The 17,452-nt window shown below is 40.6% G+C and overlaps 1 protein-coding gene across 7 annotated transcripts in view; it reads left to right on the top strand.

Moving 5' to 3' along the window:
• Nucleotides 1–17,452, top strand: part of slc12a7b (solute carrier family 12 member 7b) — a 91,843-nt gene that overhangs the window by 35,681 nt on the left and 38,710 nt on the right. Inside the window, exon 1 of one of the 7 annotated variants that reach the window (XM_033639511.2) lies at nucleotides 7,073–7,237. The exons of the other annotated variants lie outside the window; for them this stretch is intronic. Coding sequence (XP_033495402.1) covers nucleotides 7,207–7,237 — 31 coding nt within the window. The 5' untranslated portion in view covers nucleotides 7,073–7,206. Of the gene's footprint in view, nucleotides 1–7,072; nucleotides 7,238–17,452 lie in introns of those variants that run through there. 7 annotated transcript variants of the gene reach the window in all.

Below are 17,452 nucleotides of genomic sequence, written 5' to 3'. Positions count from 1 at the left end.
TGGTATCGGTACATCTCTACTAGCTAAGCAACACAGTACATAAAATAAGCACAACAGAAGTATCAGACGGGTCGGATCACTGTGTTTAACTACACATCTTTAAACGTTACAGTTACGGCTAAAAATGACACCAGAAAAGAAATAAGCAGTTTTGCCGATTTCACATATCTCCACCATTGCTATCAATTGCCAGTTGTCTACCAGGAAGTGACTGTTGTTGTTAGTGTGACGTCACGGTGATTTGGTCTGTCATGTGCCATTTGAGAAATCCCTCCATAAAGCTAGTACCTCTCCTTGACCATCATTTGGATCAGTTCCAAGTAGTTAATAATCTTGAACTATTCAGGCAAGTGAATCCTTTCATCTACGTAGATCTGATGGTTTTAATCGGACAGTCCTACATTCTCCAACTGCTGCTTCCTACTTGCTGTTCAGCAATCTCCTCCCCACCGGCTCCCTGCTCTCAATATGGTGTCTCTGATAAGCCCTCAACCAATAAGCACATCCATATGTCTCTCTATATATTCTATCACTGCTGGCTGGAGATAGTTTGAGGGCCCCAGGGTTCACATGGCTTTCATTCAGGTAGGTTCACAGACTGTACAAACATGGTAAACAAGTCCAGCTCCTTCTGTAATGGCTGTTAACAAGCCTGATAAGATGATACAGTAGCTGCTCCAATCATAAGCAAACCAATAAAAATGATTAAAATAGCTCTTTGGTTAAAATCTGGTCAGAACCAAGCTTCATTTTAATAGCTTTAAAATTTCCCCGCCCTTGGATGTGGTTACCAACAGCTATTAGATGTCTAACTCTCCACGGTTAAGTGCCGGGTCAATACCATTGATGTGCCTCCATTTCCATTATCGAATTTTAGGGGACACTAGTTAGGCATTACAACACTCACATATTTATAGTGGTGGATTGGTGTTAACTGTTCTTGGCTTTTATGTTACAATTTTTATCTGTTGGAAGAAAGACAATAAGTCTCTTAAGCAAATTATTAGGAAACAATTGTTCATTTGCTAATTGTGTACCAGACACGAAGCTGGTGACGAGCCAGGAAATTTGTAATTTGAGAAATGCAGGGTCTGATGTCTCGCCATGATTTTCATCGTAGTTACGAGGCCAGGGAGTCCAATGAAGTGCTTTGGTCATGGCATTGAAACTCTGCAGACTATAGCCTGAGCTGTGGTGTTGCAGACTGAAATTTAAAGAACAACTTGAACTAAGGAAGCCTGTATGGGAGCTTTGAAATGATGAGTGGTCATTCCCCTCTCACACTCGAGGAGCAATGTTGGTAGTACTCATCATATCTCTTTAAATTGCCTTTGCCACACTTGAAGTGGACGCTGAGAGTTTATTTAAAAGGGTTAGAGATGGCTCTGATATGATGCATGATGAAATCCTAGAATTAAGCTTCCCTGTTGCAGCTACAGTATTAGTGTGATTAAAGGAGGTTTGTATGTGTGTGCTCAGTGTTTTCTTCACTGTGACACAGTGACACCACCTGGAGAAAGGTGGACTTACTTTGTGGTGCGTGTGTGTCTTGTTTGTGGTTTCATTTTCCACCTGAGGTCATAAAAGGATGACAATATTCTGCCTGCTTTGGATGGAGAGTGCTTAGTTGTAAGGAAGAGGGCTTGCCTGCCTGCGAGCAGTCAGCTGATTTTGTTGTTGTTCTCACATGACCATGATTCAGTTGCACTTTTGCCCAGAACAACTGGGAGGGACTCTGTGATATAACACTGTTTAATCTTGATGACTTTGCAGTTTTAAGTACAGATGAATGTCAGCTATGTCTAGAATTACATTACTCTCGCGTGCTTTTTAATCTGTGTTATATCTGTTTGGTTGATTGTCAGTTTGTTTCCTGTGTTCATTAGAACATCGGAGAACTGCCGAAAGTGTCATCATAACAGGTGCTCTTCTAGCTATACTGCTATATCCATACTGAATAATGTTACCCACAGGATGTTCCTGACAGCTAATCTACGAAAGTTTAACTAGTTGACAACTTAAAGTATGAAAACACCCCTTTGATTTACAAGTATAATAAACTGGTGAATGGACCTGAACTTGTACCTTTCTAGTTTTCCAACCAGTGTTGGGTAGGAACGCCTTACAGTAATAAAATTATTTCTTACAGGAACGAGTAGTGTAACTAATTACTAATGAAATTTCAGAACAACTAAACAACTCATTACAAAGTTACTTTTGTTATCACATCACTACTGACTTGAAATACAACATCACATCAGTGGACTCATTTTAGTAATCGTCATGCTTCATAAGCACATCATAAAGCAGCGAGCTAGTTGGAAACTCTTACCTTAGCGGCTGGAAATATTCCCATTACTTTGATTTTGTCGGGAGGAAAGATGACAACAACACTGTGCAGATAGTCTCTCTCTAAAACTCTTTCCACTGCAAAAAAGACATCCCCAAACCTCCGGTCTAAAACACCTCAGCTACTACGACCCACAGCACAGCAACGTGAAGCTCCAGGAAATACACCCCACCAAAGGTAAGCCCTCCTCGGCTGCAGAGGTAGGCTTTAGCGTTACACTGGCTGAACAACCAAAACTGGATTTTAATTGTGGACAGCTGCAGCTACAAAGAAGTAATGAAGCTACACTTACCGGCGATTACCCTGACATTCACACAGAGGCACCAATCTGAATTTTGGGGAGATACGCAATTACAAATTTTATGGGGTGCAATGGGAAAGTAATATAAGGAGTAGTGTGATGAAGTACTGTTGGCAGGGAGTAAGAATTTAAGCAATATTATTACCTAAAAAGGGTAACGAGTAATATATATTGCATTTTCAGAGTAAGGAGGCCAACACTGCTTCCAGGGTCACATTCACCCATTCACACACACATTCATACGCTGATGGCTGATGCTACCATATAAGCTACCACAAGGTGCAACTCAGTTTTTAACACACTCACACACCAATGGAACAGCCGTCGAGAGCAGTTTGGGGTTCAGTATCTTGCTTAAGGACACATCACAAATCACATTTTTCAATAAACAAATTGTAACTTAAATGCCGCACAAATGTGTATTTAACGTGCCGACTCATCTCAAACTCACATGATAACTCTCTCATGCTTGAGTGTGCACGCAAAAGAAATTGTCTCGTGTAGCCCAGTGAGAAGACATCCAGCGTGTGCAAGTTGAACATCCATGGACAGCTGTGGACTCGTACATGTCAGGCGGATGGGCACGTGATTCCATCACCATCCATTGTGCCAGCAATCACTTCTGTACTATTTTGTGTCTTACCCAAGTGTTTACACATGGCAGTGAGGATCCAAGTGTAAGCAGCGCTAAGTAACATTGATCCCACAAGCATTGGCTGACCCTGTTCTTCCCCTATCTGTCTTTATTTCCTGTCTAACTAACTCCCACACTGTCTCAGCTGCTTACACGTATATCCACTGTTGTTACGCACACACACACAAGCTCAATTAAGATTTGATTGACAAGTCGTTCCATGATAAAAAAAAATGGGCTTGCCCATGGTCGTGAAAGGCTCCTCTGACTCAGCAGTCATTTAACTTGTGTCCGTCAGATTTTCCTCCATTAGAGTATGGATGTTCTAAAGCATCCAATAAACCCTCAACCCCATATAGACTCTGGTACATGCCGTCAATAACCCTCATCTCTGTGTCCTTTCTCTCCCTGCTGTGTATTGCATAACAGACAGTGTTGTTTACCTGAAGGGTTTAAAGGCTTAGGACATCATTAAGTACACACACACACACACACACACACACACAAAATAACTATAACAGCAGCCATCTGACATCTAACCAAGTGGAGCTTGATACTACTAAATCCTTCTTACTGTGTGATTTGATAGCCCCTCTTTAAGCTCTGCATTGACACATCTGTCAATTTAATGATGCAGGCGGCGGATGTTCAGTTATGTCTTCACATGATGCATGAGAGCAGGATTGACGTTGCAGTTTTTTAACTCAAGCAGTCAGCAAGTTCTTACATTAAATTATTCTCAGGGAACTCTGTGGGATGGTCACAGCTCCACACGTAGGTGGCTCCAGGGACACACTTTGCCGATCTCTCTCTGTGTCTCGGCGTGGTGCAGGACACTCACCTGACTGACAGGCGGCCAGTGGCCAGAAGACGGCAGCAGAAACTGAGCCGCTGTTTCTTCTGTGGCTCTAAAGCCGTATCTCCCTCAAGCCTGGAGCCTCGACGTGTCTCATGTGCTTTATAAAAAGTTCCGGATTAGCCTAATCTGGTTAAGTGATTAGTGCCCACTTCACATGCTCTTAGACAGGCAGATTAATGGGCAGCCAAGACAAAGGTAGACAGCAGAGTTCTGGGTTCACCAAAGTTTCAGGGTAATGGCCGCGGCAGAGTTTGATCTGCCATTGTCTGGACTGTTAGTGGGGCTGTGGCTCATCCTCGGCTCCATTTAGAAAACATCTGCCTCAGTTTGTCTCACAGGAGTTTGAATTAGGAGTATATGATACAAACCAATGGATGGGGCCTTAGTCTATCAATATTTTGCTTTCTGAAGATATTAACAGATGCTTATTTAACAGAAATTACAGATTGCTGTACATACTGTGAGGTAAATATAGGGCTTACCTGTTTCCATGATGATCAAGCCAGAAATAAGTATTCAAATCTCAAATATTAAAATATTAATAATGAAAATATTTTTAAAATTTGAATGAATGACTTTATTTCGAACCAAAATTAAAAGAACATAATAAAAAAAAAAAACAAGACAAAGATAACAGTGTCCGAAAGGAGCAGGTAGAAGTAAACCTTATATGTCCCTCATACATTTTTTCAACAAATTCCCAAAATTATTTACAACTAATATACAGTTATACCCGATCTATTTACCCCCCAATTAATTTAAATTTGCAAAAAAGTCCACAAAAGAAAACAGTATATATGTGTTGTTCTGTCTTGCGTGATTTCATTATGCGCTGCAGCCACAAATCACTTAATCAATTAGTCACTCAAGAAATATTCATAAAAATGTTGAACATCAAGTTAAAACCAATCCTTTGATGATTCTTCTCTAAAGACCTCAGTTTGGCCTCTGGATAATGTGATGGGCATTTATTTTTTGGCATTTTATACACATACTTACGAAAGTGTATTGCATTCACTTGACAAATAAAAAAAATCTGTTTTATTGAGTAATTTTTTAAATTTTTCTGTTTTTGGTGTAATTTTTTCTGTTTATCGTGGTAATTTTGTGTCTGTTTTTCGTAGTATTTTGGTTTTGTTTTTCGGGGTAATTTTTTCTGTTTTTCTGAGTAATTTTTTTTTTTAATTTTCTGTTTTTCGGTGTAATTTTTTTTGTTTTTCATGGTAATTTTGTTTCTGTTTTTCGTGGTATTTTTGTTTTGTTTTTCAGGGTAATTTTTTCTGAGTTAAGAGAGCAGCAGAACAACAGACGCTTTCATTCCTTTCTTGAGAGCTCGATATAATGGAAGCAAACATGACCCGCTTGTTTAGTTTAATCCAGTTTTACTTTGACAAAAAAAAAACAAACAGAAAAATAAAAAAACTACTCCGAAAAACAGAAAAAATTACTCAATAAAACAGATTTTTTTTTTTTATTTGTCAAGTGAATGCAATACGCTTCCGTACATACTTAACCTTAAATTAATTTAAAAGAAAAATAGTCCACAGACTAATGGATAATAAAAGTAATTCTTTAGGCCTTTGCACACCAAGTACGTACTTTTTTGGTCCAAAATTGTTGCTCATTTAAAAATTAAAACGACATTTACGACTCGGAAACATTCATCTGTCATTAAAGTTGATTTCCTGCTTTTTTACACACCCATCAGTGTGTGTGTGTGTTCATGTGTGTCCCTTCATGACATACTGCCAGGATCAAGTCAATTCAGAATCAACTGATTGCTGTAATTGTTGGTCGTCTTTTTAACGTGATATTTCAGTAATCTATCTGAAATTAAAAACTGACTCGACGCGTGTGAAGCAAACTGAAGCAAGCCTGTGAACACTGACTGTGCAGGAGTCTTATGCATTTGTCCTTGTCAAATAAACAAGTAAATAAAAATAAAAAAGGGTAGCATGGATCAAACTGGACCACTGACATCAGGAAATAGTCACATGGAAATAATCCAGCAGGTAAAACCGTCTTTATTCTAGATGCTTTCTCAGAATTGAACAGACCCAGTATTTTCCTTATCTGTTTTTTAATTTCATAAAGATGGAGGACCACAACATCATCCTCACTGCTTGAGAATTTTCACAAGTGCACTGTCATGATATTATAGTCTATATTATTATAGTCTGTGGGCATTAAAATGATTGTAAAGATGCCTGTGATTGTGTGGCTCCATACCAGTGTCCTATAAAATCCAGAATACAGTATGTTGTCATCGCCCTCGGCCGTATTGTCCTGTGTGCTCCCTGAGCTTTGCTGATCGATTGACCATCTCCACCGATGGCACCCTGGAGGTCAGTCAGGAGGTCAGATTGTAAATGAAACTGCTCACTGAGGCAGCACCTGCGCTTTAAAATAGTGAGGGATTATTGATTCGAAATGACAAACTGCTCAGCGTTTACTGTGGATGGCGAGTGTTTTCATCTCAGCGCCACGAGCTTGCAAACGTTTTCTGGGAAAAGATTTTGCATCAACTTTTCTCATCTCTTTTTTTCCTACGTGTGTGTGTGTGTGTGTGTGTGTGTGTGTGTGTGTACATCCATCCATCCATTCCTCTCTCCTGCCACACACTCCTACAGCTATCTGTTTTACTACTGCTTCCCTCACTTTCTTTGCTCCTCCCTCTTTGTGTGAGTGTGTTCAAAGACACACGCGCATGTGTGTTTGTATGTGTGGCGGGGATCAGAAGCTCAGGGAGGTGTGTGTGTGTGTGTCGTGTGCGTGCAGGTCTGTCGGTGGGAGGGTGAGGGTGCTTTGTGATGCATGGCTGATGTCGCTGACATCATCGTCACAGGCCACTTTTCACACACACACAAACACAAACACACACACACACTGTCACAGAAATAGCTGATCCTCACTTTATCCACACAGCACAGGCAGCAATCCTGACTTCTGCACCTTACTAGCAGTATCTCTATACTTCGGACCCCTATAACTGGAGTTCCTCAGGGACCACTGCTAGGACCCCCTCCCTTCCACCCCCTTTTTTTTTAGCCCCGCTCCTCAGGATGGAGCAGAGGGGAGGCTCTCGACGGAAGGGTAAGTTTTTGATATAGCTAAAGCACTCCTTCAGTTGCCCTTTAGTAGCAGCACTGTGTCCGAGCTAATAAATTGTGACTGTGTCCGGTGTAGTTGGTTACATGTGTAATTTTTTGTTGTCTTTTTATAGGATGCTTTGTAAAGATAGATATTTTATTGACGGACTCTTTCTAGTCCACATGGATTAGAAGTAGTTTTTTGTCTTGTGTAGTGATTCCTCTTAAGATTAATCTTCCACCAAAGACAAATCTGGCTTTAAATCTGGCACTCAAAAGTCATGATATTCGATGAACTGTCATCTTGTAAAGATCACTGGGCAAAGCATGATGATAATGCTGCCAATTAGATTTTAGAAATTTGAATTAAGACATTTTGCTTCTATGTTTCTGCAGCTTCTTATAAAGCTGTGTTATGGGTCTTTTTCTACGTTATCTTTGAGCTAAAGGAACTGATGTTTGACTTGCACCGTCTGGACTCTCAGTGCCTCCTAAAGCTCCCCTTTTTTTGCTCCTTCCTTCAGTGCTAGGCAGCTTACAGCGTTGTCACAGTGTGCAGCTTAGCGGTTATAAATAGGATGCGTGGTCATTTATTACCACAGTGACCAGAGCTGCTGAGCCTAACCGTTAGCACATCCTCGATGTACCTGCCAGTGAAGCTGAACCAATCAGTAAGCAGAGTGCTGATGGAGCCTGACTTCAGCCCCGAGCTTCTCCACGGCTTCTTTAGCCAGGGCTGTGATCACAGACACAAAACGCTGAGGAGAACAGAGAAGAGCTGACGGCAGGAGAGGGCGGTTTGCAAAATGACATTCAGTCGTTCACTGACAGCAAATGACAGACTGACAACTGTCTTGACTAATGAGTGCTTTCAGCTGTGCAGAGTGCTGGGACAGTGTCAGGGAATCCCACTCCCTTATGTAACGCCGCTGACTGTGATGTAAAAGAATGCTTTTTAATATCGGATGTTGGGGCGGTCAAGCATGCATCAACAGCGAGGGGTTTAAAAACCATCTGCACTTTTGATTGCTCTATCCTGCATTGATCGTAAGGTCGTAAATCAGTCCAAAAATATACTTTTGTTTTGTAAAAATTATCAGCACTTTTGTAAAATATAGGCAATTTGTAGTATTTTTACTAAAATGCCAGCCTTGCCATCCAAACCAGAGGCCTGACGTATATGACAGCATAATCACCTCCTATGTGTAACACAGCTGACTTGATTCACTTCCTGACAGTGCTCAGAGCATGACATTGTCTTGGCCAAAAGCTTGAGCTGTCTTTGGCAGCGAGCTCTTTCATTAATTATAATTTATTTAGTGTGCAATCAATTAGAGGCAGAGTGCTCTAATAGGAAGCATAGTGATGGGCCACATCATATTTAGGTCCCGTCAAACTGCTTGTCAGTTCACATTTATCTACAGAACTATGCTTTGGTGTTTGTGTCAGTCATCGAACATTGAAAGTTTTTTCCCAAAAAAAGAACTTTTGGAGAGAAATACTTGATTGTTTGATTCCCAGGTTGTCAAATTCAGACACTTTGGGTCGTTAAACTGACCAAACCACTAACCCAAAGCGTCAGTATTTGACGACCTGGGAGTGAGACTCATCAATCGACTCATCAATCGGTCGTTTAATACGAATAAGTGATGATTATTTTTTCCATATTAAGTTTTATAGTTTGAACAGAACGTTCACTGTGACAGCAGCATTCATGTAATATAGCTAATAAACAAGCTAACTGCACTAACGACAGGTTCAGAATTGTGCAACGGCATTTTTTCCTGGCACTAGTTATCAAACAAAAGTCAGAGACTGTCGTATTAAGTTGCTGTGAGCTGTAACTTCACCACATCCAAGCAGAAGAGAGAAGATGAAGTTATCTCGGAGCTTTACGGTGTAAAGTTTCTCCTCCTCTGTGCTGCTACATCACGTCTGCACCTCTGTACCAAAGGGTAGCGTAAAAGTCGAGCGCTCACTCAGCAGCAAAATTCAGGCACCAAAATGTCCCCAGAAGTATAATACAAGGCAATATAGAAACACACACACACACACACACACACACACACACACACACACAAAAAAAAGACTGCTCAGTCGGCTGAGGAGTTTCTAATTAATGATTCGAATCTCTGACTTTCAAGGGGCACCCAAAGTGTCTTTCTCCAGAGTGACATACTTCTAACTGAATTGTCTCCAGGTGAGCTGATACGAACTGTGTCTGGTAGTTGTCATATTCATTGTCATGTCAAGGTTTTCCACAGCACCAGCTTTGGGTTTTATGTGAGCAGGATGTTCATGTTTTAAGCAGAGAGCGCTTGATGTAATCTGTGTCAGTTTGCATATGGTCACTGCCATTTACATACTGCACACCCTCCAGCAAAGTCACATTTTTAGGGGGCACCTAATGCGCTATAGCGCAGGGAGACTCTGCTTGCCACCTGCAGAAGTAGAACATGCACACACACACTCACACACAGCTCTCACCATGAAATTCACCTGCATTCATTCATCAACAGTTACACAAGAGGCTTCACCTTTCTCCCTTTTCCCTCTTTATTTTAGACACACCAGTGGGTTTCTTGGATCCTGTTTTCAGTCTGGCTTTAACTGTTTAAGTTTAATACCGTCACTGGGGTAGATAGGGTTGAACTGTCAGGATTAGTGCCAGGCATGAGAACAAATTAATCAGAGGAGGATGGGGGTTTTTGCATTTTAATAATCAAGTCAAAATGCAGAGAATAAAGCTGAAATGTAAAGAATGAATTCAACTACTCTGGCCCATCAAATTGTGTAACCATCGACACCCTTACCTACGTCTGTTACCAGCTATTTCAGATTGTACAAATGCAGCCACGTCTTCCAAGTTCGTGAGGTTTCTCCCTCTGAACAGACACAACTTTTGGCACAATCTCTTCAAAGCCCTCATATTTACCACCACAGTGTTCCTGCGTTAAAAGATAAGTTATTCATAAGTTTGACTTTACTCTTGAGATGTCACGTTCATTCTCGACATGTTATTTCAACCTGATCTTTGAAATTTCGACTTCATTATCTAAAAGCTCAACGTCCTCATGATTTTTTTTTCTCATGCTAACAATTCAACTTTATTCTTGACATTTTGACTCTATTCTCTTTAAAAAAAAAAGCTTTCTTCTCTGATTTATTTTTTCTTTTGACTTAAAGTTCAACTTAATTCTCGACATTTCGACTTTACCCTTGTGATACAAAATGATTTTAAAAAGCTTCCTGCTCATTTTTTCCTTGCGCGTCGCCCGACTACTCATCCATACAATTGCCTGGTTCAGTCCATGCACACAATTTGCAAGCATTCATTGAAGCATTAGCATCTGTAGCATGCATTTAGTGTTTTGTTTTTGCCACCTGACAAATGAAACTCTCCTTTTTGCTCTCTTTTGGTCCCCACCAGCTTCAAGAGTATCTGCTTTTTAGCTTCCTCTTTCTTCACCAGGTCGTTACTAACGTTGTCTATCTGCTGTTTGGTGCTGGGCTGGTTGCGTACATTTGGTTCATCAGAGCTTGCTGTGAGATGAGCGTAAACATTACAGTAAATGAACATGATTGTTTCTGTCTTGTTTGACTTGGGGTTGATTGGTGGATTAGTTTGACCACAGTGATGGAGGGAAAAATAAGAAGGGAAAGTGTCGAGAGGAGGGCTAACACAATAAATGAGATGCAGCGTGATCACACATGCACTCCTTTCCTGCCAAAGACTAGATACAGCTCATAAACATCCTTCATTCTACCAAGCAGGGAGCCAAGACTGTTTGTTTTAGTGCAGATGTGTTTTGTAGTTTTAAGCAAGGTGACTTCACACACTTTGAACTCCACTTAATTACTGTTTGCTTAAAAAATGATTACTAAATAAACATATCCACAGTTTCAGTGTAGTTTTAGCTTTGATGTGATTCAACCTTTGCAGTGGTTTGAACAGTGACAGAATATTCTCTACAGTGCAGTTCCACTTATTAAGATGCAAGCGACCACATGCATCCTGTCATAAATAGATTCCATATCAAGGTGTGTAAATTGTAGTGTTGATTGAACAGAGATTGAGATCCCTTTAGCTGCAGACATTACAAGGCTTTTAAGATTGGACATCCTTTTGCATCCAGTCGAACACAAGCGTTCACTTTTCGCAGCTTCCGTTCTCTCCAGTAGACCAGGTGCAAATATGCAAACATTTACATTATTTGCTCCGTATGAACAAGTTTGCATGTGCACTGCACCTTCAGCATTCTTGAACTGACATGAGAACAGCTGATGTTAGGACTTTGCACAGTGCAGGACGGGTAATGATGTCAAAGAGCAGGCTGACATCTTTGCAGTATGAACCTGGTCAGTCATCATAACTGAGCTGCTATTCTCAGGGGCGCCGAGCAGGGTTGTGGGAATTATTGTAGCTCAGCATTATCTGAACCTTTTCTCCCTCAATTCCAGCCCAAATGGATGGATGATGCATTTTTTGATAGCTTAAAGCAGCCCACTAATCATTCAGTAATTGTTTTATGATGCTGCCCAGGTTTTTCAGTTAAAGGTCAGTCCGCGGGCACGTTTGTGTTCAGATATTTATAAGTCCCATTTGGCAAGAGGACATAAAGATGAATTTCCAGGAAGCAGAGTGAATTAATCCAGGATAAATGGCAACATGTGTAATGTGCACAGAGGCTAACATCTGTTAAGTAGGCCAGAGTCACGTCACTGCTACTGTATATGAATCTGGACCGTGTCTCACGGGACTGTTTGACAGCACAACAAAGCACACTCACACATGTCGACATTTACACACCGATAGTTCGGATAATAAGCAGACGGACAGACAGACACGTACAGACATACAGTAGGTCATCTTCATCTTCTCCATCCTCATCCCTGTGCTCTGTCTTGTGTAATCTCCAACAATTACTGCGGTGATTGCAGTATTTGGCATTTACTGGGAGGATTTGTGGAAGCTGGCACCTTTGCCTAGTTTGGAGTGGTGATGTGCAAGTGCAGCAGGAGGTCACTGGAGGATTTAATGACATGGACGTGGGACAAAATTTGTTGCCACACATCAGCCATTTTAGGCAGGATCCCAGCTTTGACTTTAAGAGTGTTACCATGGGGTGATGACATTTTTGTTCCACATGAGGCTAAAAAACAGTTAAGACACAGAGATGCAAATACCAGTTTTTCAGTTGTCATTAATTCCCATAAGAAGTTTGGTACTGTCTTTGCAACAGTCAGAAACTACTGCAATTTTTTTGATGGCTTGTTGTAAATATTTATCGGTTTATGTTGTTAAGAAATAACTGTGTATCCTGAGGTAAAAGTTGCCTCCTGCTTGCGTCTTTCATTGTAGAGCTGCAGACAGCGTTTTCATTCGCTCACCCCACCTCTTTCTCAGTCTCTGTTGGTATGAGACTACTGCTGTGGGACCAGGACTCTGTGCTTGGGGCAGAGCAAAGCTACTGTTTAACAAAAGAGTTGAACCGTTTCAGTGTGAGATAAACAGCTCAGTGCTGGATGTTAACTGCTGTGCTTTAAACATTGCAACATGCATCTCAGTTTTTCAGAAAAGCCCATGTGAAATTGGGCATTTCAGGCTGCAACAACCCCTAAAACAGACCCCAGCTTTACCCTAGCTTTATCAGTCAGTTTTGATTAATCAATTAATCATTTAGTCAATAAAGTACCAGAAGGTTGTGGGTAAAAAATGCCCAGGACAAATTCTCCGAGCCCAAGATAATAGGCTTAATTGGTTTTGACCATCCAGTAGTCCAAAACCCAGAGATATATAATACACTACGATGTAAAAGTGAAAATATTTCAAATGTTTGCTTTATACAATGTCTTATAAACTAAATTGATTATTTGAAATCAAAAATACATTTTTCCAGCTCTGCGTTGCGTTTAATAATAACTGAATATATTTCTTCAGGAAAAAATGGACGTGTTGTCCAATATTATCGATCATGTTTGACAGTGTGGCAGCGTAACTTTTTTTTTCCCCAAGAAGCAGGAGCCTTTGAGTTCAGGAGGTGAACCACCAGTACAACATGTCCTCAGAGTGGCATTGTATGTTCAAGAGAACAGTACAGGGTGTCTGCAGGTCCTTTAAGAAGTCTTCAAATGTCTTAAATTCAATTTAATAATTATTTGGCATTGAAAGGCATTAAATAGTCTTAAATTTGAATTTATGAGGTCTTAGTGCCACAAACATTTTGTTGAATTTAATCAGTTTTCATTCATTTTAATCCATGTTTTATTTTTTTCAAAAACAGTTTAACTTTTCCCTGTAATAGTTCCACATTTCTGATGTTACAAATCTGTAAACCTACGACAGTCTTTTTACTTATACTCGCACTTACCCGTTGGCAAAACATAGATTAACCAAACTCACTTTAATAATCATAATGCTATTCTTATTCCAACATTCCTATCCTATGTACTACTTACTTACTGTCCTGATAGTGTTTTTTATTGTTGTTTTTTGAGCATATTAGTGCTCCATTTAAAAAAAGCGCTGGCGGCACTTTTTTTTGAATGATGTGCTGCACCTGGGTTTTGTTTCTGTGACAGCAATATCTTGACACTAACATTAGCCAGGTAGCGAACATAACTCTACATTAACAGAGGGTTGACACAATTAATATAAAGCTTACGAAGTTAACAGTGATAAAAAGCACAGCACTTAAATGATCTGCCCCCAGAAGAATTTGCTTTTCTGTCTCTGTTATGACGATGGACAGCAGCATAGCTAAAGTAGCGGCAGTGACATCACCAGCGCCTTTCTGAAAAGTTAAGAGATTCTCAAATAAAGCGCTCGGATTGGCTGCACAAAAAAGACGCTGAGTGTGGTGCCTTTTCTCCTGGCGGCCCCCTGCGTGTACATATGCCCACTCAACATTGAGAACAACTGAAGAAAGACACCAGCGCTTAGGAAAAAAATCACCATGTGGACACAGGCCCCTAAACCTTCCTGCAGTGCTTGAATAAGAATGAGATGGGGTTTTTTTTTATCTTGAAAAGGTCTTAAAGGGCATGAAATGTAAGTGCTGACACATGCAGACACCATGACAGTATTTCTACTGTAATCAAAATGTTGAATCTTATAATTTGATCAATGGGTCACAGAATATTCTTTTTAAAAGTATTGTTTGATGTATTGTGGCAGGTGTTATAAAACTATTGCTCCTGAAGTTATTTCAGTGTTTCCGTTCACTTCCTGAATGACGTCTAAACCACTTTACACACACTAAAAGCAGAACCCCGCCTGATTTAGAAACAGTACGGACAGTTTTAGCTTGCAGCCGGGCCTCAAAGAGGATTTAGCCACTATCATTTAAGACAATGATTACCTGTGGTGTGTGTAGCATCCTACCAAGCTACGTGATGACTGACAGCTTGATTCACCCTTGGCTGCATCCTCGCAGCACAATGGTCATTATCTTGACTTCATTCCCTGTCATCCCAGCTTATTGAAACGCTGCACCCTCACATAATGTGTTCCACCACGCCACTCAGACCGCGTTTTAAAGAGCTGCACACTACAAGGACATAGTGACTTTCCCTGTGATTACCACCGGGCTAAGCCACGCTGCAAGCCTCTTATTCCTCCTGCAGCTGGATCAAGCAGTAAAAGTTACCCATGAAATCCCGGCTGCGGCCGGAGAGCTCCACTGATGAATGGTGACAAGCCGGCAGAGTGTCGTGGTTAACTCTGGTCTCTGAGTAATGTGAGGAGGTGGAGCATGAACCAAAATATTGGCATATGGTTGTGAATTTTTCTAACTTGAAGTATCAGAGTGTTAAATTGTCAAGAACTAGTAGTTTGAATAAAAATGTTAAAAAATAAACAAACAGAGCACTTTAGTGTTTGAATAGTTCTTTTATCCGAGTTTCTACTTGTCCTTAAAGTCTTAAAAAGTCTTAAATTCAGATTCGGTGCACAGTGGAGCTGAAACAGTGTCTCCATTAATTGATTACTCTGTCAACAAAAAATTAATCTGCAATAATTTTGGTTATTAATTGTCATTTTTCAGGTGGAAATTCCAAACATTCTCACATTTCAGATGCGCTGACTGAAGGGATTTGCTTGCTGTCTTTGCAAGTTGATCTTTGGAGTTTGAACTCTTTATTATACAAAACAGTTTGAATCAGTCAATAGGTCATAGGTCAACCAGCCCTGGGATATCACGATTGATTCTTTTTCTAAGATAATCGACAGACTAAGCAGTAATGGAACAAATTGTTTGCGGCCCTGGAGCACTGAGCAACAGTTTTGACAATAGAAAGAATAAAGATGAGCGTCCATACTGACTGTCCATATCTCAGGAGCGCCTTGAGGGAATTTCCTCAAATTTGGCACAAACGTCCACTTAAACTGAAGCATGAATTGATCAGAGTCAAAGGTCACTGTGACCTCGCGTAACTCAAGAATTCATACTCTAATCATGACAAAATTTCACAAAACTGTCTTAATAGGATAAAACAATGAAGTAAAGACATTTTAGATCCCAAAGGTCAAAGGTCAACTTCACTGTGACATCATAATGTTCTGCAAAAAGACTTTCCTGTCCATATCTCAGGAACAGAAAGGGAGACGTGGTCAGATTCTGAATTGGTGACACTAATCTTGGGTGTCCACCTTGAATCTGTGCTGATTGTATTGTTCTTCTGTGCTGCTGAGTTGAAGACGTGTGTGGAGCATCCATGTTTTAGAGGATGTAACTTCTTTGCGGCAACATCCATATTTGGAGTCTGGACAGACGTGGATGAACAGCAACTTGACTGATTGGTGGTTTGTCTCTCAAGTCTCAAGTGTCGTGACCTTCAAGTATTAAAGCAGCCTGCTAAACAGAAGCGAGTAGTCAACTATTGTGTTGTGCTGCTGGTGTTCAGTTTGTTTCTCAGACTTTGAGTCATTAAAATTGGTGGATACTGTTGAATGACGACTACTATTTCTGCAAGAAAGGGCTGCAGGAGTCTGAACTTGTTGTGTCTGGAGGATAGTTTAATTTTCTGTCCTTCATTGTCCTTGTGTTAGTTCTCTGTGGGTGCTGTGGCATGGACGTCTTCGCCCTTCACTTTAAGATGTTTATCGTCACCGTCTTTGTTTGGTTCCCTTTTGTCTTTATCCTCTTGTTATTCCTTTTGAACATAACGTTTATTGTCTTATTGTTTGTCTTATTGGCTTCTATTTATAGTGTTTTATTGTCTGTGAAGCACAATGTACCAGTTTTGTGTTTCTGTTTTGCTGAGGCTTGTGCCAGCAGAGTTTTAATATGACCCGTGTTGCATAGACGACATTTTTCTACCCTTAAACAAACTACTAAAGACATTGGTGCTTTCATTCGAAGTCGTATAACATGATCACATTTAACTGAGACCATCTTTCATACGATGGAGGAAATGGAAGCACACATGCTCACACAGATCTTCAGCCAACACATTTGCCTGGAAAAAAAAGATCCCCTCACAGTTTACACTTGCACTTGACTGCAGCATGTCGGGTATCTTAACCCCGACACTCTAAGCTGTCTGCTCATTCAAAACATTTGCTCAGTGCGTTGCTGTGTGGGTTGCCGGCCCCAGCAGCAAAGACACAGCGTGGTTCACAGTTTGGTGCAAGAATGTCGTCTCTGAAGACGGCTTGGTTGCCGTGTGTGACGGTAGGCCGACTGTGTGACTTCTGTTGTGGTCGGTAAAGTGGAGATGCAGAGAGCGAGAGGAGGGTGTGTACTTATCACAATTACCACCAACAGGCCGAAAGAGAACTTATTTACTGACACGTTAGAAGTTGTGAAATCTATTTTCCTATAGCTCATAGGGTAGGAGCTCCAAAGTGTGTTATGACAAAGTGGCTAATGTCAGATCTGTGACTTAGGATACATAGAAATAAATGAAATCATTTTTATTGTGTCATGTGAAGTGTTTTTGTTCTTTAATTGGAAAGAGATAAAAATGTCTAACATGACAAGTGAAGCATATATTTTACATTAAAAGCTAGAAATCAGCAGCCAAGCATCACAACAGCGATGGTCATTTGCATATCTCAGTGTTACCTGTCTGTCTTTAAGTGACTGTGAGGTTGGCATGCTAGCTGGATCAATTAGTCGTAGATATGATCCTTAATTTGCTTTGTTATTTGCATTATTTCTGTCTGTGCTGTGTGATTGTCGGTGTCTGAGATCACCTACTTGTTAGTCTGCCAACA

Source organism: Epinephelus lanceolatus, chromosome 20 (genome assembly GCF_041903045.1).
Source record: "Epinephelus lanceolatus isolate andai-2023 chromosome 20, ASM4190304v1, whole genome shotgun sequence".
Lineage (NCBI taxonomy): Eukaryota > Metazoa > Chordata > Actinopteri > Perciformes > Serranidae > Epinephelus > Epinephelus lanceolatus.
This window is presented reverse-complemented; position numbering and strand designations above follow the sequence as displayed.